Source organism: Aspergillus udagawae, assembly GCF_001078395.1.
Source record: "Aspergillus udagawae IFM 46973 DNA, scaffold_2, whole genome shotgun sequence".
Lineage (NCBI taxonomy): Eukaryota > Fungi > Ascomycota > Eurotiomycetes > Eurotiales > Aspergillaceae > Aspergillus > Aspergillus udagawae.
The window spans coordinates 3,036,520-3,061,579 of NW_025091265.1; the positions used below are offsets into that span (position 1 = coordinate 3,036,520).

General features: G+C 50.6%; 9 protein-coding genes across 9 annotated transcripts; 4 read left to right on the top strand and 5 right to left on the bottom strand.

Annotated features, from left to right (window-relative positions):
- Positions 1-734: 734 nt before the first annotated feature.
- On the top strand, positions 735-1,059 carry Aud_003387 (uncharacterized protein; the record flags this gene model as incomplete). Its single annotated transcript, XM_043288337.1, has 2 exons — positions 735-813; positions 905-1,059. 2 exons carry the CDS (start codon positions 735-737, stop codon positions 1,057-1,059), a joined length of 234 nt encoding a protein of 77 aa, XP_043144272.1.
- A 272-nt stretch (positions 1,060-1,331) lies between these two features.
- Positions 1,332-2,621, top strand: pex19 (putative peroxisomal membrane protein receptor Pex19; the record flags this gene model as incomplete). The annotated part of the gene is made up of 3 exons (XM_043288338.1): positions 1,332-1,575; positions 1,637-2,460; positions 2,514-2,621. The coding sequence occupies 3 exons, from the start codon at positions 1,332-1,334 to the stop codon at positions 2,619-2,621; spliced, it is 1,176 nt and encodes a 391-aa protein (XP_043144273.1).
- Positions 2,622-2,900: 279 nt separating this feature from the next.
- On the bottom strand, positions 2,901-3,768 carry Aud_003389 (uncharacterized protein; the record flags this gene model as incomplete). Its single annotated transcript, XM_043288339.1, has 2 exons — positions 2,901-3,112; positions 3,171-3,768. The coding sequence occupies 2 exons, from the start codon at positions 3,766-3,768 to the stop codon at positions 2,901-2,903; spliced, it is 810 nt and encodes a 269-aa protein (XP_043144274.1).
- Positions 3,769-4,461: 693 nt separating this feature from the next.
- Positions 4,462-4,797, bottom strand: Aud_003390 (uncharacterized protein; the record flags this gene model as incomplete). Its single annotated transcript, XM_043288340.1, has 3 exons — positions 4,462-4,504; positions 4,561-4,701; positions 4,763-4,797. The coding sequence occupies 3 exons, from the start codon at positions 4,795-4,797 to the stop codon at positions 4,462-4,464; spliced, it is 219 nt and encodes a 72-aa protein (XP_043144275.1).
- A 1,397-nt stretch (positions 4,798-6,194) lies between these two features.
- Positions 6,195-6,992, bottom strand: midA (putative cell wall protein; the record flags this gene model as incomplete). Its single annotated transcript, XM_043288341.1, has 1 exon — positions 6,195-6,992. One exon carries the CDS (start codon positions 6,990-6,992, stop codon positions 6,195-6,197), a length of 798 nt encoding a protein of 265 aa, XP_043144276.1.
- A 1,990-nt stretch (positions 6,993-8,982) lies between these two features.
- ptpB (tyrosine protein phosphatase PTP1) lies at positions 8,983-12,358 on the top strand (the record flags this gene model as incomplete). The annotated part of the gene is made up of 4 exons (XM_043288342.1): positions 8,983-9,043; positions 10,626-11,123; positions 11,228-11,493; positions 11,558-12,358. The coding sequence occupies 4 exons, from the start codon at positions 8,983-8,985 to the stop codon at positions 12,356-12,358; spliced, it is 1,626 nt and encodes a 541-aa protein (XP_043144277.1).
- Positions 12,359-13,219: 861 nt separating this feature from the next.
- On the bottom strand, positions 13,220-13,964 carry Aud_003393 (VanZ family protein; the record flags this gene model as incomplete). Its single annotated transcript, XM_043288343.1, has 2 exons — positions 13,220-13,833; positions 13,940-13,964. 2 exons carry the CDS (start codon positions 13,962-13,964, stop codon positions 13,220-13,222), a joined length of 639 nt encoding a protein of 212 aa, XP_043144278.1.
- Positions 13,965-14,613: 649 nt separating this feature from the next.
- Positions 14,614-18,345, top strand: Aud_003394 (SAGA histone acetyltransferase complex subunit SPT7; the record flags this gene model as incomplete). The annotated part of the gene is made up of 4 exons (XM_043288344.1): positions 14,614-15,697; positions 15,773-16,905; positions 16,957-17,636; positions 17,697-18,345. The coding sequence occupies 4 exons, from the start codon at positions 14,614-14,616 to the stop codon at positions 18,343-18,345; spliced, it is 3,546 nt and encodes a 1,181-aa protein (XP_043144279.1).
- Positions 18,346-19,771: 1,426 nt separating this feature from the next.
- Positions 19,772-22,762, bottom strand: Aud_003395 (putative eukaryotic translation initiation factor eIF-2C4; the record flags this gene model as incomplete). The annotated part of the gene is made up of 6 exons (XM_043288345.1): positions 19,772-19,968; positions 20,031-21,867; positions 21,927-22,075; positions 22,129-22,319; positions 22,374-22,486; positions 22,559-22,762. 6 exons carry the CDS (start codon positions 22,760-22,762, stop codon positions 19,772-19,774), a joined length of 2,691 nt encoding a protein of 896 aa, XP_043144280.1.
- Positions 22,763-25,060: the final 2,298 nt, after the last annotated feature.

Here is a 25,060-nt window from a genome sequence, read left to right on the forward strand (position 1 = left end):
ATCTTCCGTGTTTGTCTCACCACATCAGCTGGCTATCGCTAGTGTTTCTGTTCAATGTGGGCGTTCACGGATGCAGGACAGGGGAAGAGATGGATACACCTGGATAAGAAAGGATGTGTTTTGTGTGGTGGGTTTTTCATGGAATGGGACAGTATAAAGGCTGAAAAAGGAGGCCCTGAAGGATATGGAAGACATAACGGCGCTGGTAACGGTCCAGGAGAGCCGGCAGCAGTATCGTCGAAAAGGCTAAAAGAAGGTGTCAAGGGTGAAGCAGCCATGAAGCTCAACATTGAGGTCGAAGCCTGGTTGCTACTGCTCAGGCGAACAACAACACATTGCCTCCGCTAGAAGAAGTCACACGTCGGCTTGAGATTGCTTTCGCCCACTGAGCCATTCCTGGCATCGCAGTTCGTGATACAGACACGGCCATCAACTCTCCCCGTAGAGGTCTATCAGGACGACTACTAGGTATATGTCAGGGCAATGAAATCTGCCACCTCCAGCAGAGAGCCTAATACCTACCGAGCGCCGGAGGTGATTATGGAAGTCCCTTTTGACTACAGCGTCGATATATGGAATGTGGGATGTATGGTAAGTCAATAGGTTCGATGATACTGTGCAGCAGTTTTCTGAACAGTTGTATCACAGATTTGGGACCTTTTCGAAGGCAGGACCTTATTCACTAACCACGACCTAGAACTTCAGACGTACCGAAGCCGAGCTCACTCGCTGAGATGATCAGTATTCTTGCGCCCCCGCCGCGCACTCTTCTAGCTCAAGGGAAGGCGAGCCGCAAGTTCTTCTCCGATGAAGGTAAGCAACCTTCTTTTCTGGTAAATTCCACTATCTCCTCACACGATATCTGATAGTCCAGGCAGCTTCTGCGTTGGAATTCCATTTCTAGATCGGATTTTGCTTGAGGACCGGGAAACTACTCTCGAGGGTCAGGACAAAGCGAGTTTGTTACGCTTTATACGGAAGATGTTGCAGTGGGAGCCGGGGAAGCGTAGTTCCGTTAAAGAACTAGAAGAGGACGAGTGGAATCGTAAGAATACATGAGTGTTTATAAAAAGGCCAAATCCTCCAAGGCATTGTAAGGCCTATCTGAAGAAAGAGTTAGCACACCCGCACGGCGTCTTCCGTAGCACTGAGTACTGGCGATGCCGCGGCGATCGGCTTTCGGTTCCCCGCCAAAAGAAACCCCGACAATTCTTCCTTCACATGCGCGCGTCTGCCAGACTCCCTTTCACCACAGCACCGGTCTCTACCCTTTTGATTCTTTTCGAGTCCTTTTCTCGGATTTATCCAGGAGTATATAATTCCCCGACACAATGGACTCCTCATCACCGAATACCAGTGCAGGCGTCACTCAGCAACATCACGAGGAGAGCGCACCGACCCCCGCAGTGAACGCTCCCGACCACCCTACACCAGCTCGGACAACCAGCGCAAGCTCGCCTGGCGATGAGAAGCCCACAGCTACGGCGTCAGAGGCGCCAAAAGAAGTCCCCTCATCAAAAGCAGCCGTAGAGCATGCTGACGAGGACGAAGACTCGGAGTTTGACGAGTTAGATGGTACGACCTGCCACCCCTGCACATGAGTTATGGATGACCTGACGAAGCTGACCTAACCTAGATGTCCTGGATAACTTCTCCAAACCCACTCCCCAGCCAAGCACAACCGCACCCGCACCGGCAAGCGCACCAGCCCCCGCCAATGAAGACTTTGATGAAGACGCATTCATGCGCCAGCTCGAGCAGGACATGGCGAAGATGATGAACCACGCCGCGCAGGAGTCCGGCGCGCCGGATAACAAGGAGTTCGAGAACACGATCAACCAGGGGGCGGATGCGTTCACGAAGCAGCTCGAGGAGAGCGGGATCCCGCCCGGTGACTTTTTGAAGCAGCTGCTGGCGGATGTCATGGCGGAGGAGGGCGAGGGCGAGGGCGCTGGTTCGGGTGCGGGTGCGAGTGCAGGTGCGGGCCCGAGTACCGGTGGACCGTCGGGCTCTGCTACTGGTGCCGGGAAAGCGGCCGCGCCAGAGTCCTTCAACGATGCCATTCAGCGGACTATCCATCGGATGAAAGAGTCTGGGGATAAGGCTACGGCGGCGGCGACGGAGGACGGGGGGATTTCGGAGGACATGCTGATGCAGTTGCTCAAGGGGTTGGAGGCGGGCGTCGGGAACGGGGGCGACGACCTCGATCTCACTCAGATGATTGCCGGTGTGATGGAGCAGTTTTCCAATAAGGAGATGCTGTATGAGCCGATGAAGGAGTTGGATGCGAAGTGGGGCCCGTGGTTGAAGGACAATAAGGGCAAGGTTCCTGCCGAGGATCTGGAGCGGTACGAGAAGCAAGCTAAGCTTGTGACCGAGATTGTGGCCAAGTTCGAGGAGGAAGGGTATAATGATGAAGATCCGAAGTATCGGCAGGCTGTTTGGGAGAAGATGCAAGAGGTATATTATCTTTTTCTCTACACTGCTGTAGGGCCTATGCTTACACCTTCTAGATGCAAGCGCTGGGTAGCCCCCCGGAAGAACTTGTTGCGAATCCCTGGCCGGAGGACGTTGCAGGCGACGGGTCTGGGGCACCTTTGCCCGACTGTCCCCAGCAATAAGGTTGGCATCTGAGAACCTATGTTAGTGGGGTATGGTGATTGCTTGAGGCTTCGATGCGATGGTGTCTGGTTTAGATTTGATACCATCTATTATTGGCATATTCTGTACATATAACCACGTCGATACCCTATTTACATCAATGAAGATACGGCCTCTGCCGATAGATCTATGCAACCACCAGCCTCTAGATCCCTGAGTCTGGGAAAGGTTCCCTACACTAACGCCAGATGTCCGTCCAAACGCCAGCAATGCATGCTCAATGACCGTCGCCAGTATACTCATCCGCTCGACATATCCATATCCTGGCTCTGCGGTACTTGATCAGCCAGACCCATGAAAATATCATCATACTCCTCATCACTGAACGAGGAACTCGCATCATGCGTTCTTTCCGTCTTCCCGAATGGCACATGCACTGTCTCCAACAGCGCAGTTTCCATAGCCTGCTCCTCAGAGACATACTCATCCAAAGCACGCACATCCGCATCATCTACATACTGTCAGATTCCTTCTTTGAGTTCCCTGCACCCTCGAGAGGAGAAACATACCAATACCATCCATGTCCTCCCCTACATCCTCATTCAACTGATACGCTTCCATGAGCCCATCCGCCCGCCTCCGCATCAGCTCCCCCCACTGCTTCTGCTCTGCTACATGCTCCATCATCATCAGCTGCTCGCCGCGGTTCTCAAACCGCCCCGCGTCCCGGTCAGCCTTGATTCGGTTGAGAAAGACGGTCCTTCGTGTGTTGCGCGCGGATGGTGAGGTCGAGGTGGCGTATGTCCGGGAGGCATTGTTGAGTGGGTTGGAGAGGGTTGCGTAGCGCTGTGCGTACGTGGGAGAGGTACGGGAGCGCGAGGAGAAGGGACTCGACCTTGTGGTCGCGGTCGCGGTCGCGGTAGAGTTGGTATTTTCTGTAGAAAAGGAAAAGTGGTGTGCTTGGGTTGATTCGGAGTCTGCTCGGTCTGTGTTGCTTGTTGCGCAACGTTCGGTGTATGCTGTTGATGCGGAGGAGACCCCGTTCACTGGCCGTGTCGACGCAAGCGTCGAGTTTCGCGGCGACAATGGAGACGGGTGCATTGATGTATAATGCGAGCAGGACGCTTGGAAGGCGTAGGGCTGTGCGGGTGGGATTGCTGCGAACATGGCAACTAGACTTGGGATGGTGGCGGTCGAAGTATGATCGGGGGGTCAGTTGGTGCTGTTTTGATGAAGGTCAATACTCCGGACAATAACGATTAAGTGCGAGAGTCAATGATAGCAGGGCCTATTGTGGAGACATGGTGCTTGTCTGGAGACTGATATTGTGGTTCTGTTATCGTGTCCCAGCCACCGTCGCGTCGATAGAGAGCCGGGAATTCCCCAAAAATGCCGTCTCAATAATCTACTGAAATCGCGTCTCTGCACGGGGTCACGCGACTTGGCGTAGACGCTAATCTGTATTAGGAAATATTGCATTCCTCAGGCTGCAAAGTTATCCACAGCGATCTACGTAATATCGAGAGTGCAAGCTGAGATGGTAGAGATGTGTACCTTAGGGCTGTGTTGTATCCATCCCATCAGTTACAAGAGAGTACACACCTGTTGGTCATTCTAGTAAACTACCCGGTTGGGATGAGAAATTATGCACTCATGTAGAAGTCTATGTACGCAACTATCAGTTCATCTACCTCATGATGTTCAACACAACGATTGGGCGCATGTTCATGTTTGGTACAGCAATTTGTACAGGAAAGCCATCATAAATCACAGACAAGATCGAATTCATCATCATACGGAACCATCGTCTGAGCTATGGGTCCTGAATTCGTATTACTTGCGGACTCCAGATGGTTGATGCTAGCCGCCGTGGCCTGCACCGTTGATACTGACATGCAGCTTTCTAGACCCGACGTCAATTCAAGTCACATCTTCATGTGAGCCGGAACGTCAACATACTCAGCTGGTTCTGACAATCTTGCAGCGAGAAGGACGCCGACGGGTCTGTATTCGCTATCTGTATCAAGTCCGGTCAGAGACGACCCATTTTGGTTATCAGCAGGATATACCTTTTGGCAGGAATCAAATTGCTCATTGCAGCTGTCAAGCGCGAGAGTCGTCAGCATTCCATTTGCATGCTTTACCGCTGGATCAGACGAACCTCCGTTGAGCAGCCGACTCGAAATCCGTCTGCATGATAACCGATTAGCATGACCATCGGCTACACAACCGCAACAGCACCACGCAGGAAACGGAGCGCATACAAAAGTATTCCCACTAACACCGTACGGTCTCTCAGCATCCCCGGTGCTCGTCACCTACACAAGAGAGGATCAGACTCGTTCCCACCAGCACGTGTAACCCCGATCAAAAACAACTCACCGCAGGCGCGGCACCACCCAACGCCCCCGCAAAGGACTATTGTCAACGAATACAATTAGCCACACAGCCCAAAGCTCCAAGAAGAGAGACAAAAGGCGTAACCCGAACCTGAAGATCCTGTCGTTTTCCTAATGGTGGCGGCGTCGCCGCCTCATATACCAGACCTAAGGGATCATGTCTTGACGCCGCCACCCCTTGAATCAGAGCAAATGGTGACCAGAGACAGAGAAGACAGCTCGTCTGAGCGAACAGACAGAGCAAGGAGATAGTTGTTCTCATTTTGTTTGTACAGTCAGGCCTTGGCTGTGGACGCGCACGGATTTCAATGCTCTGGGATGCGCTACAATCCCTGTATAAGCGCGGTGACCCAATTGACCGCGACTATTGAGCTTGCATTGTTATGTAAATGATAAACCGTATTAGGAAACTCGTCATTTGATTGAGTGAGTGAGACGATGAGTAACCATGCACGGAAGCTGAAGCGGGGAAGGGAGCGGTTGTTTCAGGACTCGAATGCCCCTGCCTTGCTGGGGGATACCTATCAACCTGTCTGATTGAACTCAAACCCATCAAAGTCAAACCTAGCGATCATGGAGTCTGGCGAATATCGCAGTAACCTAGACATCATAATATGGCTTCGTTGTGATCCTTACTGAAACTGCTAATCTCAATTGCGTGGACACATCCGCAACTGTCATAGATCCCTACTCAACACGAACTACCCATGTACCCCAGTAATACGGATGGTGATAGATCTGAGTGTGTTTTGGACTATTTTTCCGTCTGAAATTAAAAGGTACATACATGACAAGATTTTGGTCAAATGGCTATGCGATCACAACCATTGTTGCAGAAGGAAAGGACGGCGACGGAGATAAGACGAACCACTGCATTCCTGTACATAATCAAATTGTTCGAAAGGGGGAATCAAAAACGACCATCGTGAGACAAACAGCTGAGCTGCAGAAAGGAGCGTAATCTTCAAAAGGAATGACGGACAGTCTATCGCGTGCCAGTGGCACGATGCAAGAAAGGATACGATCGCAGATGGCGAGGACGCAATCAACGGAAAGAAGGCAAGGAAAAAGGACAAAGATGCTTCCCAATCATAAGCGCCAAATGAAAAAAAAAGACGTGCATATACTCATACAGATGTACAACCTTGAACGGTACCAGGAACTGTCATCAGCCCCAAGTGGCCTAGATGACCCTTAGAAGTTGGACGCAGCGTTAACAGGACCAGGGTTGTGGTATTGGTCAAGTGTACTTCTGAATGGTGTACCGCCAGCTCCAGGGCTGGGGGCCTTCTCTCGAGCACCGGTACCAACAGCTGTGCCACTCATGAGATCAGCAGCCTCGTCGTTGTCGGCCGCAGCGCGTCTTCTGACACGGATCCTCCACATGACTACAGCAATAGCACCGATGATGATGGCACCACCAACACCCACCACGACACCGATAATGGTCTTCTTCTGAGAAGAAGAGAGACCAGAGCTGGAGTCCTTGTTGGTTGAGCCGTTCAATCCAGGGGAACCTGTCGAGCTGCTGCCCTGTGGAGAAGTGGTGGTAAATGTGGTCGGCACGGGCGTTCCACTGATCGTGTGAGTCGTGGTGATCGTCTTGACCACATCGCTCGTACTGGAAGTCTTCGTCCCGCTGGTCTCAGTGGCCGACGTACCATCAGAGGTGGCGGTAGGCGCTGTAGCACTGTCTTTGGAAGTTGTGGAACTCGAGGTTGGGGTAGGCTGAGGATTATCGTTCTTGGAAGTGGTCGAGGTAGTATCTGTTGATGTGCTTGTTGTCGACTTTGTACTCTCGGAACTAGTAGTAGAAGTGGTTTCTTTGGTCTCAGACGATGATGTTGTCGAGGTCGTCGAAGTGCCCGTGGCGGTCGGCACCGGCACCCCAGACGTGACGCCGGCTATGTCAGTAACTCCCTGGCTCTGGCCAGCGGTGACGGCCACGAGGGCCAGAGAGTAGAGGAAGAACGATATACGGTCAACTCGCATGATGGGTGAGGTGTGAGACGTGACCGAGAGCTGACTTGGTCGAAGATGTCGAGGATCTGTTAAGCCGAGACGGTGACCGTATATGAGATGACTCGGCTCAAGAGGGGGCTGTGTTGAGACTGCTGACTGAGGTGATTCAAATAAGTGAGACCTCTTCGGCGCGTGAAGTGCAGGTGTTTCAAGTCAGGAGAGGCACACAGTGACTGAGGGGTTAACGAATGACCAGATTCGAAGAGGAGGCACGATGTGCAGGAAGCGAGTGTAAGGGAGGCGGGATAGAAAGGAAAAGACTGGAGGAAGAAGAAAGGGTTGGAAAGTCAGGAAGGAAAATAATGAAGGACAGAAACCGTCGTAGGTTCGTAATGGTACCCAAGGGACGTTGTACTGCCAGTCCAGAGGTCTCAGATTTGGGCGTGAACCGGTACCACGTTACCGTACCACCATACCATCTTTGGAAAAGCCCAAACACCAGTGCCAGCAAATAAATGTACAGACCCAAGGCTAGCGCTGCAACTAAGAGACAGCTGGCCAATATTTATAAGGCATGTGAGACAGTCTAGACCCTTCTTCTCCAATGGGCATGCAGGAAAAGAATTCTAGCCGGAGCTAGGACGCCTGACCTTCGAACTTTTACTTTGGTTTGACATTTTTTGGAGCGACTGCTCTGACTAATCCGTCAGCTACAATGTCTACGGAGTAGTGTGGTATTCTCCATCGAATGTCGGGCTATCGGCTCCCTTGAATATGCCAGCTGATCACTGCATAACACAACAATCTACGGAGTACAAAGCCCAAGATGCTTATTCATCAATGCTGCTATTTTTAAGGCACCCACTAATGAACATTTACCATACCTTACAACCTACTAGCGCCCCAGCCGCTTCTTGGAGTGGTAATACCCACCACTTAGAAGTGCTTCGCATCCTTTGGTGAGTGTCTCCTCGGATCATAATATTGTCTAGCACAACAAACATTGTTGAGCTTCAGTCATCGTTCCATTTCTACGGATACTTAAGAAATATGTACTCGGACACGGAATATATGGCATATATCTTTCAAGAAGGTATCCTCAACCACTCCCTTGGATGGACCATCCACCATTCTCCGTAAATTACAAGGAAAACTTCCCTTTGCGGTAGGTAGTGATGGATGAGGCTATCTTACGTGTGCCGGACATGCCGACGACGTATGCAATACGCCTCATGTCACGGAACACCACTATTGTTTCAGAGTTCTTACTGTCTGCTTTATGTGCAAGGGACCACAGTCCAAATTCTCCCAGCTTGTTACATTACTAAGATCCAAGGAAAGTAGTGATGCATATTACTTAAGAGTTGAAAGAAGGACATACATAGGATGTATCATCGCAGGACTCTCACGTTCAAAGGGCGACGGTAGTCTGATCAACCATGAATGTCCTTATCAGCGCAAGCCCCCATGAAACATCTGAAGTCGAAAACAGCGCTGATAGTAGTTCGTTGCCGGCATACGTCGGCACCTTTGAGGTCCCCACCTACCTGACTACAGGCGTATGATATTTCGAAGATATATGCACAACTGGGCTCACATAACGTGTGCCTCCTGCAGGTACAGAACTCGGGCGGCCATTGTTTACATGAGCTATCATCTCGAATTAGGGTTACCGGGACGGCCGAGATACACGTTCTGCTCTTCATAGACCGCCCCGAGGCTGTGCGACTGTCAAGGGGTCATTTCTAAGGGCTTTTGAAGGATCGTACTTTATGTGAATTGGGCTCGTTTTATCTGTCGACAACACTAAACTACTTTGAAAAAAACAACATAATAAGAATTATTTGTCTATATATGCTTCGAACTTCAAAGCCTAGCCAAACAGTCATAGAAATCGGCTGGACAAAGCGGAATGAAGCAAAACGTTCTTCTTCGGATGGAATGAGGGTTGCAGCTCACGGCGCGAGGAAATCTGTAACCCAATCTTTATCCGGTCTAAACAAAGCTCAACGGTACAGACATGCTATCGCGAATGAGGCAGGGGGAAGCCAAAGCAGAGAAAGCGATGGATGGGTATCATTGTAGGTCATCACAAAACAATATCGTACATCGACTCATGAGACATCGAGGGTCTGATAAGGTCGTGTTCATAGTTTATTCGGTGGCTTCCCCTTAAACTGGTCTTTGATTTCTTCTTTAAAGTATTCGAAAAACTGTTTGAGGCCGGGACCTGCGGACAAAGCCGTTAGCGCAATCTCTTCAAAGAAATGATTGCTTGGGGAGCGGTATCTCGCATACCATTCTTCTCAAGCTTGGTACCTCCCATTTCCTCGGGAGGTACACCGTACCTAAGGTTGTGAACCTTCTGGTGGACTCTTCCAACCATCCTGTGAAATGTCGGGCTGGCCAGCAGCTGTAGTTAAGTCAGCATTTGCGAATCTTTGTCGAGATGCGTCTAAGGCAAACAAACCCGTGCAGTTAACCAAACCTATTACATATGTCAGTCAAGAGCTGGCCGCCGAGACTTTGGCCTGTCAGATGGAGTGCTACATACCTCCAGTGTTCGGAGCCAAAAAAGCTTGAATACCATTTGTGAACTGATGATAGTTAATTTTCAAAGCTTATAGAAGATAATTTCATGCGATGTTAGGCGTCAGCTGAATCCATCAGGCATCCATAAGACCTGAGCGCAGAGCATGGATGAAAATAGTAGCCTTTTTGTGTGATGGCTGGGAGTTGGGAGGGAAGAAAAAGAGGCTCTGCGCGCCCGCCCTTATGCGTCTTTTAGCCTTTTTGTGGCGCGTTTGACAGCTCGACCAGTCAGAAGCGGAGATATTGTTGTAATGATCTTCTCGTCCTCCATGGAAGAAAGAGAGTTCTTTGCCTCCAAGTCAAGATATCTTGGATATACGTATTGATACTGAGCAGTGGACTGTAGCTAGAGTTCAGGGTAATTATTGTTGCTTTTGTTGTTTTTGTAGCACATTTATCCTTCCTACACTTCTCGGGTCTCTGAAAAGCTCTAGTAGAGCTCTTTCAATGGATACTTGCGTTGTCTTTCTCCCCTTCCCCTACTTCATGTGTTTTCTTGCTCTTTATGTGGTATCAACATCCTTCTTTAGCCATTACATCACTAGAAACACACCCACAATTCTATCATACCTAGCCTTTGTTCTTGAAAGTTGAAACATAGCATTTCACAATATTAGATGATCTTGTCCTCCCTCTAGTCCATTTGTTCCTTCTTCTCCCAACAACTACTCAGCTTATATGCTATTTTCTTGTGAATATATATTGATCGACAGGTTCCTGGCCACGTTCTAATCAACGTTTACATTATTCTTGCAGGTGCGGGGAGACCAAAATTGATCGTGTATCGTGAGGGGGCTCCAATAATCTCCTTTCATTGTTCCTTTCTTTTTTTGTTGTAATTTTTCTCTGAATAATTTTTTCCCGCATATTATACCTTTGGTACTATCGACCTCAACAGCCCTTGATCGTGCATAGCATTGGCGTTTCGAAAGGAAATATCCTGTCTTCGTTACCTCCTGCCTCAACGTAGGAGAAACTGGTCGAGATTACCCTGTTACTCCCCCATTTCGTGGGCCTTAACGGTGGCCTCTCAACCGACCCGATTCTATACAAACACTCATCCTTCCCTAGATATTAATCGACAGCAATTTGTTCCTGTGAGACCTGAAAATCTGGCCAAGAAAATCACGACCAGGGGCAGCTGCCACAGCTGTCCCGATCTGTCCACGCTACAGATATCATCCCTGCCACACCCCTCCAACGGCACGAGCGACGACCCATCGGACGGCAACGCGGGGCAGATTATTACAGCACCACCCTCCCGCTCCCCTTCTCCAGATACTCTCAGTTTCCGCAGCGGCACTCGAAAGCTTGCTTCAACTCGAAAGCGGGTCTCGAAGAAGGCGCGCGGCGTCCTAGGCAAGGTTCGAGCCTTCCAAAGGATCGCTGCGGCCAAGATGGCGCATCCCACCATCAAGATCGATACGAGTGTCCAGGCGACCAAGCGTGCTCTACCCGAAGATACTGAAGGTGCTTTTGACGTTGTGTCCGGTTCCGAGTTAGATGATCCCGGCCTGGAAGCTGGTGATAATGAACTCGTTCCCCCGTTTCTGTGCCAATCTGCCATCGGTTAGTATGCGCCCGTCCGATCACAACTTCGGTTGCCGATCGCTGCGCAAGACGTTATTGTCCTGAAGTGTAGCAGAGTTACTGACGCTTCATTATTATTGTAGAAATACACCAGAAATTTGAGGAATTGGAATGGCTACAACGGGCGCGCTTCGCCGAGGGGATGCTGTCGAGTGACCCCGCCCACCGTTGGGCTTTGGAGGCGGATCCCGAGGTCAGGGCTCGAAACCGATATATGAACGTGCAGGCATGGGCGAACTCGCGGATCCATCTCAGGGTGCCGGAAGGCGAATGCGATTTCATCAATGCATCACCCATCGTGCTTACTGATTCGGTGTCTCGGGAGGAGAGGAGGTACATTGCAACACAGGTACGTGGGCATCCGTATATCAGTATATCATGGCGGCCTGTCCCACTAATTTTTGTGTATGAAGGGACCGAAAGTAGGGCATCTTGCGCATTTCTGGCACATGGTATTCCACGAAAGCAAGGATGTTGCTGTCATCGTCATGCTCACGCAGACGATCGAGTCGGGCCGTGAGAAATGTGCACAATACTTTCCCCTAGACTATGACCGACCTTCCATGATTCTGCAGCGCGACGAGGATGACCCTTTCGAGCACGACGAGGAGTACGAAGAAGCGAATGACAATGTAATGGGCGAAGTCACTCTATTGGAATCGAGCTTTGACCAACAATCTCGCTCTGAGGTTCGCAAACTGCGACTCACATTGGCCAACGAGTCAAAGCTTGTCTGGCATTTCCTTTTTGCTGGCTGGGCGGATTACTCTAAGCCAGAAGGCGAGGATCGCGAAGCGCTGCTTCACTTGATCGAGCTCTCCGCGTCCAAGTGTTCGCCGGATAACCCACGGATCGTGCATTGCAGCGCTGGTGTTGGTCGCACCGGCACTTTCATCGCATTAGACCATCTTTTGCGGGAACTCGAATCGGGGCAGCTGCTCAAGGTGACCGACCAGCAAACCGATCCCGTTTTTGAAACGGTCAACCGAATGCGAGAACAGCGGATGATGATGGTCTATAATGAGATGCAACTACAATTCATCTACGAGGTGCTCCGCGAGCAGGTCGACCTTAAACTTGGCAAGTTGACGAGCTACACAGGGCGGAGATCAGACGAGAGATCTGCGAAGATGGCCAAGCTATCGGACAGTTCCGAGTATCTACCTTCCCATAAACCTGAGCTGGAGCCAGTCACTGATGGTCCATCGCCATGAGGAACTGGCCTGGAACGCCAGGAAACCCCGAGCATGAATGAAGCACTCCGATCACACATACCCACGTTTCGATTCCGCGTACATACACCCCATACCTTTAGATACACTTCACCTGTCTTACGTTGACGACTTATCATGATTGTTTTCCTGGCCTGCATCGCGTCTATTCGTCACTATCGCACATTATCGCATACCGGATCATGTTTGACTACTTCATTGATTACTGACTCCCGTACGTTTCCTCTTACTCTCACGGGCGTTCTTCCTCTCCCTGGTCGGAATTACCCAGCATTAGAATTGGTGTAACATACATTTTCTGAACATGATTACGAGGAATATAATATCCAATGCATGTTTCTTTAGAGTCATTGGATTGACTGAATTGTCTGTCCTCAAGCAGTGAAGGATAGGTTAGACTCGCGAAAACCCGGGGGCATGTAGACCCGGGTTCAAATGAAAGATCACCACCATCCAGCAAGACAAAATGTTGTTTATAGGTTCTCGCTCAGTACATGCGACGCCGTGAGTTCCAAACAGAATTCCCCAAAGTAGAGGGTGGTATATAAGCACGAGTAAACGGACGATATCAATGTACAGCGTCACCCGGGAGATTCACAACATGGCCATAAATATCATAAATAAGGATTTCTTTTCCACAGAGGCAGTCATTAAGGTAGGGCGGAGGCATATAGACATGACAAAGGATGCAATGTCAGTCCGATCATGAGAAAGGATGGGCTCATCAGCGATGAGCGACTTGTAAATACATCCGTCGGTGGCGGTGGTTTTTTTTTTTTTGTTTTTTATAGTCTGCTAAGCGCAACCGGCAAGACCGTACGACTCAACAAACCGCGAGCCGAATCAATCTGACCGTTTCGCACCCTCGCCATTAACAGGCGAGACCTTGGACTCCGGACCCCGCCCCGGTGTAGTAGCAGAATACTCATCCGCCCCCTCCTCGGTATCCCAGTTATCCACCGCATTCTCATCCCAATTGTCGACCTCCTGCTCCAGCGTCATCACGCCCGATTCCTGCGGCCCGAGGCCACTCTCCGAACCGCCAGCACCGCCCAGCTCGACGTCATCCTCGCGCTCGTCGCCCAGCGCCCCGAAGCGCGCCTTGCGCCGCCGCTCCAGCATCCGCCGGTGGTACCAGCTGCACAGGCCGACGGCGCCGAGGCTGCCGACGAGGTTGGCGAGGATGTCGAAGGGGTCGAATGGGCGGTCGTTGGGGAGAATGGCCTGGACGATCTCGGAGCCGATGCCGAGGGCGAGCGTGCAGATGAGCAGGGTCAATTGCAGGGAGCGGCGGCGGGTGGTATCCGGGATCCAGTAGAAGACGAGGGAGAGGAAGAAGAAGGTGACGACGTGAAGGAATTTGTCGTTTGGTTGGAGGTTTGATGGTATTGAGGAAGAGGTGCTGTGAGGGAGCAAGCCGATGTAGGCTGCGAGGATTAGGAGAAAGAGAAAGGCGCCTGTGTATCGTTAGTTGTGGGAGTGGTAACCAGTAAGAGTTGTATTGTCCGGAAAGAGTAAGTGATGCCTGAAGCTATGGGTGGAACATTAGAAGTTCGAGCTTACCTGCGAAGGGGTATCGGATTCGCATGGTGGAAGGAGATCTGAAGTGGCTAAGGAGCTCGAAGCTATCTTGGGAGATTTGTCGGCAATTTATTGAATGGAGGAAAAGGTGATGTCTCGCTGTTGCTAGTCTACTGATTGATTACTGGCGACGTTCCGGGTTCGTCATGTGCTGCTGCATCTGGATGGGTTGCTGCATTATTGTCCTGAGGCGCAAAAATAATGGAGAGACGCATCACTCGAGGTTGACAATAGGATAGAAGATACTGTTGACAGAAGACTATACTAACAATCATATCTGTCCTATTGTCTTTTTTCTTTTCTACGAATAAATCATTAGAGAGATTGCTCGTGATGATCTTCTGCTGCCTCCAACCTCGAACTGCGCAATTGGTCTGAAACTGCGGCAGCCTTTCCGCCTTCACGTTCGACCTCACCTCATCTGTTCGCGCAGAGATCCTCATACAGAAGCGTCCATCTTCGCCATCAAATTTCATCCCCCGCACCATCGGTTTTGGACCGGGAAGAATCTTCCTGTGACTTTTCTCGATTGGACATTTCTCTCTATGTCTTTTTTTCCCCGTCAATTCCCCCTGTTCTTTCCCTCCTGGACTTGTTCCTAAACGTGGAGAAACGAGCCCCCTCGCCCGCCCCAGAACCGGGGTTTTGGAGCGAGCATGTCGCTCGGTCACCACCACACCTGGCAGCCACCAGGGCATCTCCGGCACCCCGACGATCACAACGACTTGCGGTCTGTCAATGGCTACTCTAAATCTTTTTCCGGGCTCAAGATGCCGCAGATGCGCGCCTCTGCCGGGGCCGATGGTGCTCACGCGGGTACTTTGATATCGGAGTCTGATACTGCGGCCGACGAAGATCCACGCATTGCCACCTTTCGCGATTTGTACAAGCGCAGCGAGGCGAAAATAAATGCCTTGTTTGCGAAAAAACATACCGCAGAAGAAAACCTCGGCGCTGCTGACGCCGAGACGGAGGAACCCAAGCCCCAAACCAACCGCGCTGACGAACCGGTGTCGCTCCCCGTCGCCCCTAAGAAACCGGCGAGGAAATTAGACGATGATGACTACGACGAATACGACGACGATGATGAGGAGGAGGCTGAGGCTCCCACCCCGCCCAAATCCAAGTCATCGTTTCCGTCCCACGACCCTAGTGGCGTCCCGTCTCCGAAGCATCGTCCGAGTACCGCTGCATCGGTTGCGGCCGATGGCTTGAAAGAAGTGAAGAAGGAGACGCTTGAGGACATCCGAAAGAAGCTGGAGGAGGACAAGAAAGCCACCGAGGAAGCTGCGCGGAGAAGTTTCCACACCATGTTTCACACGTTAGAGAACGACAGGGATGCTATGCTGGACCAACAACGTCTGGAGGAATCCGAGAGGCAAGTAGAAGCAGAAATGTCAAGTCAAGCCAATGCCGCCAGCGCCAATGCGAACGCGAGCACGGACGGTTACGGCTCCCTGAGTAATGCCAACTTGGGCGCTTCGAGTCTGACCCTGAAGAATCTCATTGCGAGGATCGACATGAAGCGCCACATGGTCCAAGCCTCGGACGCTGAACTCCGAAGCTTGATGAGCGAAGTCCGCAAGAATCGAAGCAAATGGGCCAGTGAAGACAAGATTGGCCAGGAGGAGCTCTATGAAGCTGCCGAGAAGGTGTTGAGCGAGCTGAAGGCTATGACAGAGCATTCATCAGCTTTCTTGACTCGTGTCAACAAGCGAGATGCTCCGGATTATTATACCAGTAAGGAACCATCCTCTTCTCTACACGCGACCCTGTAGTAGTATGAAGCAATAGCTGTACTGATCACCATTGCAGTCATCAAACACCCGATGGATCTGGGGACAATGACAAAGAAACTCAAGGCGCTTCAGTACAAATCGAAACAGGAGTTTGTCGATGACCTCAACCTTATCTGGTCCAATTGTTTCAAGTACAACACGAATCCAGAGCATTTCCTGCGCAAGCATGCCATGTACATGAAGAAGGAGACCGAAAAGCTGGTGCCCCTGATACCAGATATCGTCATCAGAGATCGCGCTGAAGTCGAGGCGGAGGAACGCAGGATGCAGCTCGCGGAGCTTGACGGCGCCGAGGAAAGTGACGACGAGCCTATAATGTCGTCAAGAGGCAGGAAAGCCCCCGGCAAGTCGGCCGCCAAGAAGGGCGCCGCTCCGGCTCGAGATACTCCAAGCGCGTCGGAACCTCCAGCTTCTCAGCCCCCCGCGCCTGTACGTTCGGACTCTGACGTTGCCATGGATGGAGTTCCGAATGGATTCGCGACGCCGCCTCCGAGAACCCAAACACCGTCTGAACCTGCCGGCGCCGGAACGGGACTACCGGGTGTCAACGGCGACTCGATGGAGATTGACGGTTTACCAACTCCGAACAATTCACTGAGCGCTCTAAACACACCGGGTATAGAGATTGAGGATCCCGAATACAAGGTCTGGAAGCAGGTCACGAAGAAGGACCGAGCAGTCATTGCTGCAGAGCGCCATCGCCTCTTCAAAGGTGACAAGCTCAACTCGGACGAACCGGCCTTGCTTAGGACAAAACATGGGATGAGAAGATGGTTGAGAAACCAGAAACAGAGCATTGCAGAAGGCGATCACGCCCGCGATGCAAACTCGCAGGCCATGGAGGCCGATGCTGCTGGTGAGACCCTGGCCGAGGGCATTGAAGGTGACGAGGAGAGAGTCATTCCCGATTACTACGACGTTATGTCTGGTGTTCCTGATCTCCCGGAGCAGTTGCTGTGGAGGGAAGATGCGGATGGCAATGTCATTGATGCATCAGAAGAGTTTCTGAGGATTCTGCCAAAGGGACTATTTGTTCAGCCGGATAGTAAGCTTTCTCGGAAAATGGATGCAAATATGCGGCAAATGCAGGAGACAAGAAAGATCTGCTCGAAAATTGGAATTGTTAAGCAAATGCAACTGCAATCTCAGGTAAGTCTCGGTCCTTTTCTTGGTAACGAGGAACCCCCTAATCTGTCTTAGATGTATCAAAATCAATTCCAGAAGTACAATCCAGAACCCTTTGTCGAGGCAGATGTCCCTCCTCATGTCATGAATGACGAGGGGCCAGTGGTGGCTCCTTGGGTCTGCAAAGCCGCTCTGCAGCGCTCAGTCGCCAAGATCTTTTATCATACCGGGTTTGAGGAGTATCAGCCGTCAGCTCTGGATGTAGTGACCGATATTGCTTCGGACTTCTTCTTGAAGATTGGCGAGACCATGAAATCCTACATGGAATCTGCGAAAGTCCCTCCTACTGAAACCTCGTCCTCGCCTTCACAGTGGAAGCGGGCCTATACTGAACCCGAGATTGTCTTACACACTCTCTCTTCGGTTGGAACGGACGTGGAATCCCTCGAGTCCTACATCAAGGACGATGTCGAACGACTGGGAACGAAATTGGCAACTGTGCATGAGCGCATGCGGTCCCTGCTTTCGGAGCTCTTGCGTCCTGCCCTTGCGGACGGCGGTGAAGATGGCTCGAAGGCATTTGCAGATGGAAGTGAGCAGTTCATCGGCGGTGATTTCGCTGAGGACATCGATGAAGACTTTTTCGGATTTAAGGAGTTGGGGTTGGACAGAGAATTTGGCCTGGCAACGCTCAGCGTTCCCCTTCATCTTCTTCAAAACAGGATGTATCATGCCGCTCAGGCCCAGAACCCAAGGTATGTCACTATTTTTATGACTTTGACAGCGAAAACTTTGAGCTAATCCTCCTTTGAAAGCGCTACTCAAGCCGTCACGCTCTTCCCACCTCCACCTCCTTACCCACGTGTCACGTCAGAAACAATGTCCAAGCAGATCGGTCTGGTGCAGGAATTCTTCCGTGCCAAGTTACAGGCAAGCAACAACGAACCCCTTGTGGAAGATCTCGAGCTCCCGCCCAAGCAGAGACCAATGGCTGCGCGACCTCGCCTTCCAGCATCTGGCAAAATACCTCCCCCTTCTGGTCAACAGGGCCTTACCTCCAGTCCGCAGAAAAGGCCACTCCCGCCGTCTGCTCCCGGGCAGTCAGCTGTGCCCAGGCCTTCCTTCTCGGAGCCTAGCAAGAAAAAGGTCAAGAAGAATAGCGGGTTGGCAGGCATCCCAGGATCCAGTGCCGAAGGCGATGAAGCTGCAACTAGTATGGACGGTGCGCTACCTACCAATCCTGCTCTGAAGAATCTCAAGGCCGGTGATGCAGCGGGAGATGAGACTTCCGCGGTTTCGTCAACCGAAGTCAGTAGTGCTAAGAACGGGGTTGACGGCTCGGCTGTGTCGGATGTCCTTGGTGGTGAAGTCGGTGCTTCCACCAACACCGCAAATCAAGACCAGAGCAAAAATAACGATAGTACTGTACCCTTGACGAATGGGGCGGCGGACGATGCGTCATGATTTATGACTGTGATGCCGGACCGGTTTGACCTTCATTGAGGATGCTCAGATGCTTCCGGACGCCTTGGAGAAGACTTCTTGTGTATTGTAACTTTATCATTACTACTTACTATCTTTATACCTGGCCTTTCTTTCTTAACAATGTTCTCTTACCCATTTTCCTCATCTCTCAACGACTCGTCCCTTTGACTACCTGTGCCCTTTTGAACATAAGTCGAGCTTCATACAAACAACGCCTTGAATCGTGTCTCCGCAATTAGACCCGACAGCGAATACCGACAGCGATTAGCAACCTCAACCTAATTTGGAGCGGTCGTCTTCCAAAGAACTCACCGTCCCATTCCACGGATCATAGCATCTGATCATTGGCATTGAAAGAGTTATCGAGCTACCGATTCTCAATCCACTTACACTGCTGTCGCTTCCCTCGTCTCAAATCTAACTTCAGATCATCAGCACCTTCAACCCAATCGACAGAACATAGAATACGCGAGCGTCAGTGGCAATACACCTCAGTCTTTCGTGTATCCTCTCCGTCCCCTGATAACTCCGGACTCGCATGGACACGAAACTACAGCATCATCTTTACATTCTCCAGCAACGCATATTCTGATCAACACGGCTGTGCTGTGCATTGTTGTCTTTGTCTGCACTTTCTTCTTTTTCTTCCTCGTTTTGTTTGCCTGTCCAGCTTTTGTCGGAGTTTGTTGGCTTATTGTATCGATTCTTGACGGTAATTATTCATTCAATCGAGCCCAAAGTATCGCTCTACTTCCTTTTATAAGTGCTGTCTATCTCCGTGATTGTATCTCTTGTTCTATGTATGATTGTCCACAAGCTAGCTGGCTGAGTGCAATGCTCGGGCAAAGGTACATGACCTATTACTTGAAGAACGAGAAGAGACAAATAATCCCCTTCAACCAAAACAATAACCTAAGTCTGCATGGCCTCTGTCTCAGCATAACTTCAACCCATTCACCTGAAGCTGTGGGAGTACGTCGCATCAGCCAGACCGATATGTAAGTAAGGCAATTTACGAATAGAAACCACGCGCACATTCTTACACCACGCCCATTACATGGATCATTAGAGAAGATTTACGGAGCTGAGCCATGTCCAAGGTAATATGGCTTCTAACCTACGGTTGATTAAAGTAATTGGAACAGGATTGAAACAATAAAATGATTTCCATTATGTTGCTAAGTATTCTGGCTTGCAACTGCCATTCCGTCAGGTCCATCCGTCTCGCCGGAGTGAGTCAGTCGGTTCCAACTGGATCAGCTATCACTGACCTGAATTTTGAGTGTACCTCCATAGCTAAGAAATTGCAAAACTAAATCACAAAAGCACAAAATTGCAACTGGGGGATTATCAAAGCAAGTTGCCAGATCTGGCTGAGGGCGAGTCGTGACGGCGGTGCTAATCTTCAGATGTACCACATTCCGAAAGGCAGCCGGTTGGAGGTACCATGAATGGGTAAAAGACGGGGATCAACGGGGCGGTCCTTCGGCTTGGGGTTGGTCATCTTCACCTCAGGACCGCTCTGAGGACCAGAGCTAGCCGGGACATCCTCATGGTGCCGTGCTCGAGTCGCAATAAGATGAGCATAGTAGACGGCGGGGACTGTAGTTTGTAATATGTTAGCAAAATCAATGCCATGCAAGTAGGAGAAGTGAGCGACTTACAGAGAGACACCGAGGTTGTCGAGCGCATGTATTGGTAACAGTGGTCGTAGATCATATTCTCGAGCTCTTGGGCCTTGTGCTTGATCTGGTCCAGAATCACATGGTAGTGCACAGGACGAGAAGTTCCCTGAAGTGCGATGTGCGAGTAAAGAAGGAAGTCCCAGTCGTGAGGGCTAGTAACATCTCGAGTGATCAGAGTGCCAGGAAGCGGGTTGCCATTGCGATCCGCGGAGTTGCGATCCCCAGGACGGGGGAAGGCACGGAGGTGGTGACGTTTGTTCGCGACGATGACGGTGAACTTCCCCTTGAACTGATCTTGGGTCAGTTTCATGAAGATGGCCTTCATATCAAAGACCTCCTGCTGAAGGACCTGTTCGAACTGTCCGGTGGACACTCCATCTCGGAAGTAGTAGACGTGGTCTGGAGCCCTGCCTTCGCCAACAGTGGCCATCCATTCGCGAATCAGGGGAGTCAAAATAACCTCAATGTTGGAAGTGGCAATGATCTCAAGGCGATCTCCATTGGCCTCGCAGGCTCCCCAGTAGCGGCCACCGAAAGTGTCCATGCAAACAGACATTGCCGCCATGGAAGGCGACCAGACACCGAGAGGAGAGTGAGTCACATCAGCACCGATGATCATGGAGCGAGGACGTAGAGTTGCTTCAGTAACCTTGGGCACCGCACGAGCAGTGGTACCACCGAGCTTGGCATTGACCTTCATCAAGACATTAGAGGCGTACTGAGGGTTAAGCTTGACACAGTGACCGGACTGCAAGACTTGAGAGGGCACCCCCCAGCGGCAGTCGCATGACTTCTTGATCCGTGTGTAGGTAAAGGAGTTCTTGTCTGGAACAATGATCAAGAGAAGCTGGGGATCTTTCTGGAACCGTTGACCAGTCGTGTTGTAGAGACGCTTAATAGCTTCACCAATGTCCTCGCGAAGTTCGAGGATGTGGGGCTTGTTTTTGATCATACCGCCATGACCAGCATAAGTCTTCATGAGCAAGTCACAGAACTGCTGAACCTGGGTTTGGTTGATAGCGTTGCGCTTTCCAGAGAAGAAGCCCACACCCCACGCTTCCAGGGGCCTCTTGTTTGGCTGGTAGAATTTCTTTCCACGGAGATCCCAACGACCGTTGGTGCCAGGAGACAGGCGCTGGTTTCCGCCAAACTGAATGTCGGGGCTGGGCAAGAGACGAGCCTTGGTGCGAATCATGTTGCTGTCGATTGCAAGGCCGAAAGTATTCAGGACTGGGTCTTTTGCATGGTCGAGCATAGCCTTTGACTTGTGAATGGAACTAAGACGATCCGCGGGACGCGATGCAGCATACTTGATCATATGCGAAGTCTGATACTCATTCAATTTCCATGGGTATCGGTGGAGTCCATGGATGGTCAAGACTTCCATCGGGTAGACGACGCCTTTCTTGGTCATCTCGACCATAGGGAGCTCCCAGTAGTTCAAAGTCAGATTGTACTTCTTCTTGAAGTAGGCCTCCACGCTCATTTTCTGGGTTTTCCCGGTGGCTTTGTCTTTGATTTCGATAGTATACTGCCGGGCGTTTGCATTGAGCAATCCCTTAACGATGAAGTCGACACCAAGGCAAGGACAGCCCTTGTAATGCGGCTGGACTCCGAGCTTGCGAAGGCGACGGTGAACTTCGTAAAAGCCAGTCGACTCAGTGACACCACCATGGCCGTCGGCAACAGGCTTGAGAAGGTGCATCAGATGCTGATGGTCCCGGCAATCGAGCACCGCCATGGCGGCGCCCATGAAAGAGGTCCGCGCCCAGAAGCAGGAGTTGGACACATCGACGTTGACAATGAGGCCACGGCCCTAATGCAATGATTAGTCAAGATGTTGATTAGCTCAACAAGAGTGAGAGGCTGGCTTACAAGTGCAGGACGGATCGCCTGGTAGACGCCCTTGAAGGCCAGGACGCCGTTTCCGAGATCTTGATTTTCCCCGTCGGGATCAAAGAAGGAGCGACGAATGGCGAGGAACTTGCCGCTTGGATGTTCACGAAGGACATGATCGAGGAAGTCTATGGCTATTAGTCACTGCACGCGCTGCAGCTCAGACAAACGGTGTACTTACTCATAGCCTCAAGGACCGCCTCCGACATAGAGGTACGCCCAGTAAGCCAGGAGTTGAGGACAGCCAGGTTGACGGTCTTCGTAGGGCGAACAGTCAATCGGAAAGTGTTGCTGGTTCTACCAGCAGGACGGCCCTGTTCTGCATCAAGGTCGACGACGACGTTCAAACCGTTGGGGTAGTTATTCATCGACCTGTGTATGGTTAATCAGCTGTTGCTCGGAGCCCAGGTTGGTGTTAACACATACCAGGCGAGCTTCTGGCCATCGAAGACGATCTGCTTCAGGGCGGCCTTGCGAGCATTGCAATTCCAGACCTTCTTGATGACAACATTTTTCTCAGCGCCGTTTCCGATTTGAACCTTTGCCTTTGTTAGCAAGGTGCGTCTCCAATGATTGTCTTGTTCGTTCGATTGAGGACAGGAAATACTTACGTCGTACTGGTAGACGTTGCGAGTAGGGAATTTGGTGATAGGATAGGCGTTCATAAGAACTTCGATCTCCTTTCCAGTCTGATTGTGGTTGGGACGGGCAACGGTTTCAACAGGAACAGAGTACTTGGCAACCTCGTCAGCATTCTGGATACGAAGATGGCGAAGGCCGCCTTCAAGTTTGTTCATGTACTCGAAGTCCTCCATGATGAAGATGGCAATGAAATGAAGCAAGAGTTGTACTTGAAGAAGCGGATGGAATAGTGCAGTGAGTCAAAGACAAGATAAGCTTAGGATGTCTGCGTGTGTACGAGAAAGAAAGAAGGCAGCAGAGCAGGGGAGGAGAAGGGGGTTTATATAACTCTGCCGTCGCCATGAGAGGAAGCTGACATGGCATAGGCGATGTGAATCTGAAAAAGAAAAGGACTCAAAGATTGAATATAGGCTCCCTACATCAATGGGAAGCTTGTAGCCGGTGAATTGATGCGATAGATGCATTGGTCGTTTGATAGACAAGAAGAGTGAATGCGCAGGGCTTGAAATGGGTAGTGAAGGAACACCGTGTAAAAAGCATCAATTGCATGATGTGGACGTTAATAAAAAGAATGGGCCAGTGAAGGAGACAGGCAAAACAGGGTATTGAAGGACAGCAGCAATAGGTAATATCATCAACCTCCTGTGGACAATACAATTGTTCTCAAAAGTATGACCCGGCGGAAACACAAACGCCATTCGCATACGAATTATTTTTGTTTTTCTGCAAGATCCAACCCGAAAATCGACTTACCAGGTGGTTGATCTGGAATGCACCCATCGTCAAGTCAATATTCTTGCACATGTCCGTGATGAGCTTTGGACGATCCAAAGCAGGGTCCCCAATGGGACCGCGTCCTGGCGCGGCCATTGCTGCCATTGAAGGGAAATTTCGCTAAGAGCCGTTTGCTTTCTGTTTCTTGCCCGATTGTTAGACGAACTTTAAAAAGTTTTGAATCTCAGGATCGAACGCGAAGGACAGCTGGACATTGGAAAACAAGAACACCGGCCATGCAAGTCGATTGTCTCGACGGACAACCTATGCTACAGGGAAAAGGCAAGAACTGAATCCCAGCCTACTGCTTCTTTGAGAAACAGAGGGGAGAATTGCCCGTGGATACACGATAGTGGCTCCGATGCTACTGATGCAAGTCGGCTATTGTGTGTAGATGGAGAGTACATACCTGGAAATTCTGGGCGGACAGAACAAGCCGCAAAGTCGAAGAAAGCTTTGCTTGAAGATGACGCGTGGATCTTTTCAAAAACAGCCTTCAAAAAGGTAACCCGGACGAGTAGAAAGTTGCGAATGAGAAGGACGAGAACATTGGAGAGGTAAAGAGAAGGGAGAAGGAGGACGGATGTCTCTCAAGAAAGATGACAAGCAGTATGCAGGGACAGCACAGCAGGGGAAGAGCAAGACGAACAGGAAAGGTATGGGAGTTATGAGAGGTATGGAAGGAGGAAAGAGGGAAGAGGGAAATGAGAGAGGAAGGATGCTTAAATAGGCAGGAGGAAGCACTGGCGCGTGACCCGATGGCCTGGGATATCTGTAATTGAGCGAACCGGGGCAGGAAGATGAAGCTTGACGCGAGCAAGATGGTGAGATGAGAAAGATGGGGGTACTGATGGAAGATGACAGGTAGTGAGGCGATACGTGAGGCGATATGTGAGGGAGCAGAGAGGTAAGAGATGGCCAGGGAGAGAAAGATGAAGTGATCAGAGAGTGTTTTTGTTGACGACACGCTCAACAGGACAGGAAGGCACACGTTATGGTCTATTTGAAGGGTTTGTTGATGTGTTATCGCCAGGGGTAACAGCACCTGATGGAATTGGGCAGGTTCTAGTGAGGTGCTAGTGAGTTGCTGATGGTGGTAGTAGTGCAATGAGAGGGCTTTGCGCAAAAGCAACGAGCTGAAGTTGATATGATAAGAATAAAAGGTAAGATGAAGTATTTTCTGATCACAGAGGAAATTGAGATATGTGCTTTCTAAAAGGTATGAATAACAGAATGAAACCCACATACTATTTCTATATGGCGACTTCAAAGATGCTCTTTTGTTTTGTGGTGCTAGCCAATGCCTGTTTCAGAATGTCCTCAGTATATGATACGAGTCTCAGTTTGTGACCGTAAGACGTACCTTTCTCCTTATGTACCTACAAATCGTCGGAGCGTCCCGAACTCGTTGCAGTACATCCCGAAAGCGTGGTTTGATGTGACATGCGGGAGTTGGGTATCTTGGAGGCATTCCCTACGCGAGTCTCACAAGTCTTGAAGGCCAACCGAGTCAAGGCTGAGCTTACAGGAGGTGGACAGGATCATGTCTCTTTTAGAATACAGGCCTTGCGAGGCAAAAGGAGTCGCAGTCGGGGAAATCATGGTTTGCGATGTTACGGTTGGGAGGGATATCAGAGGCCATTCCATACATCAAGAGTCGCTGATTCCTAGTCCAAGCTGAAGACGGGCTTACTGCT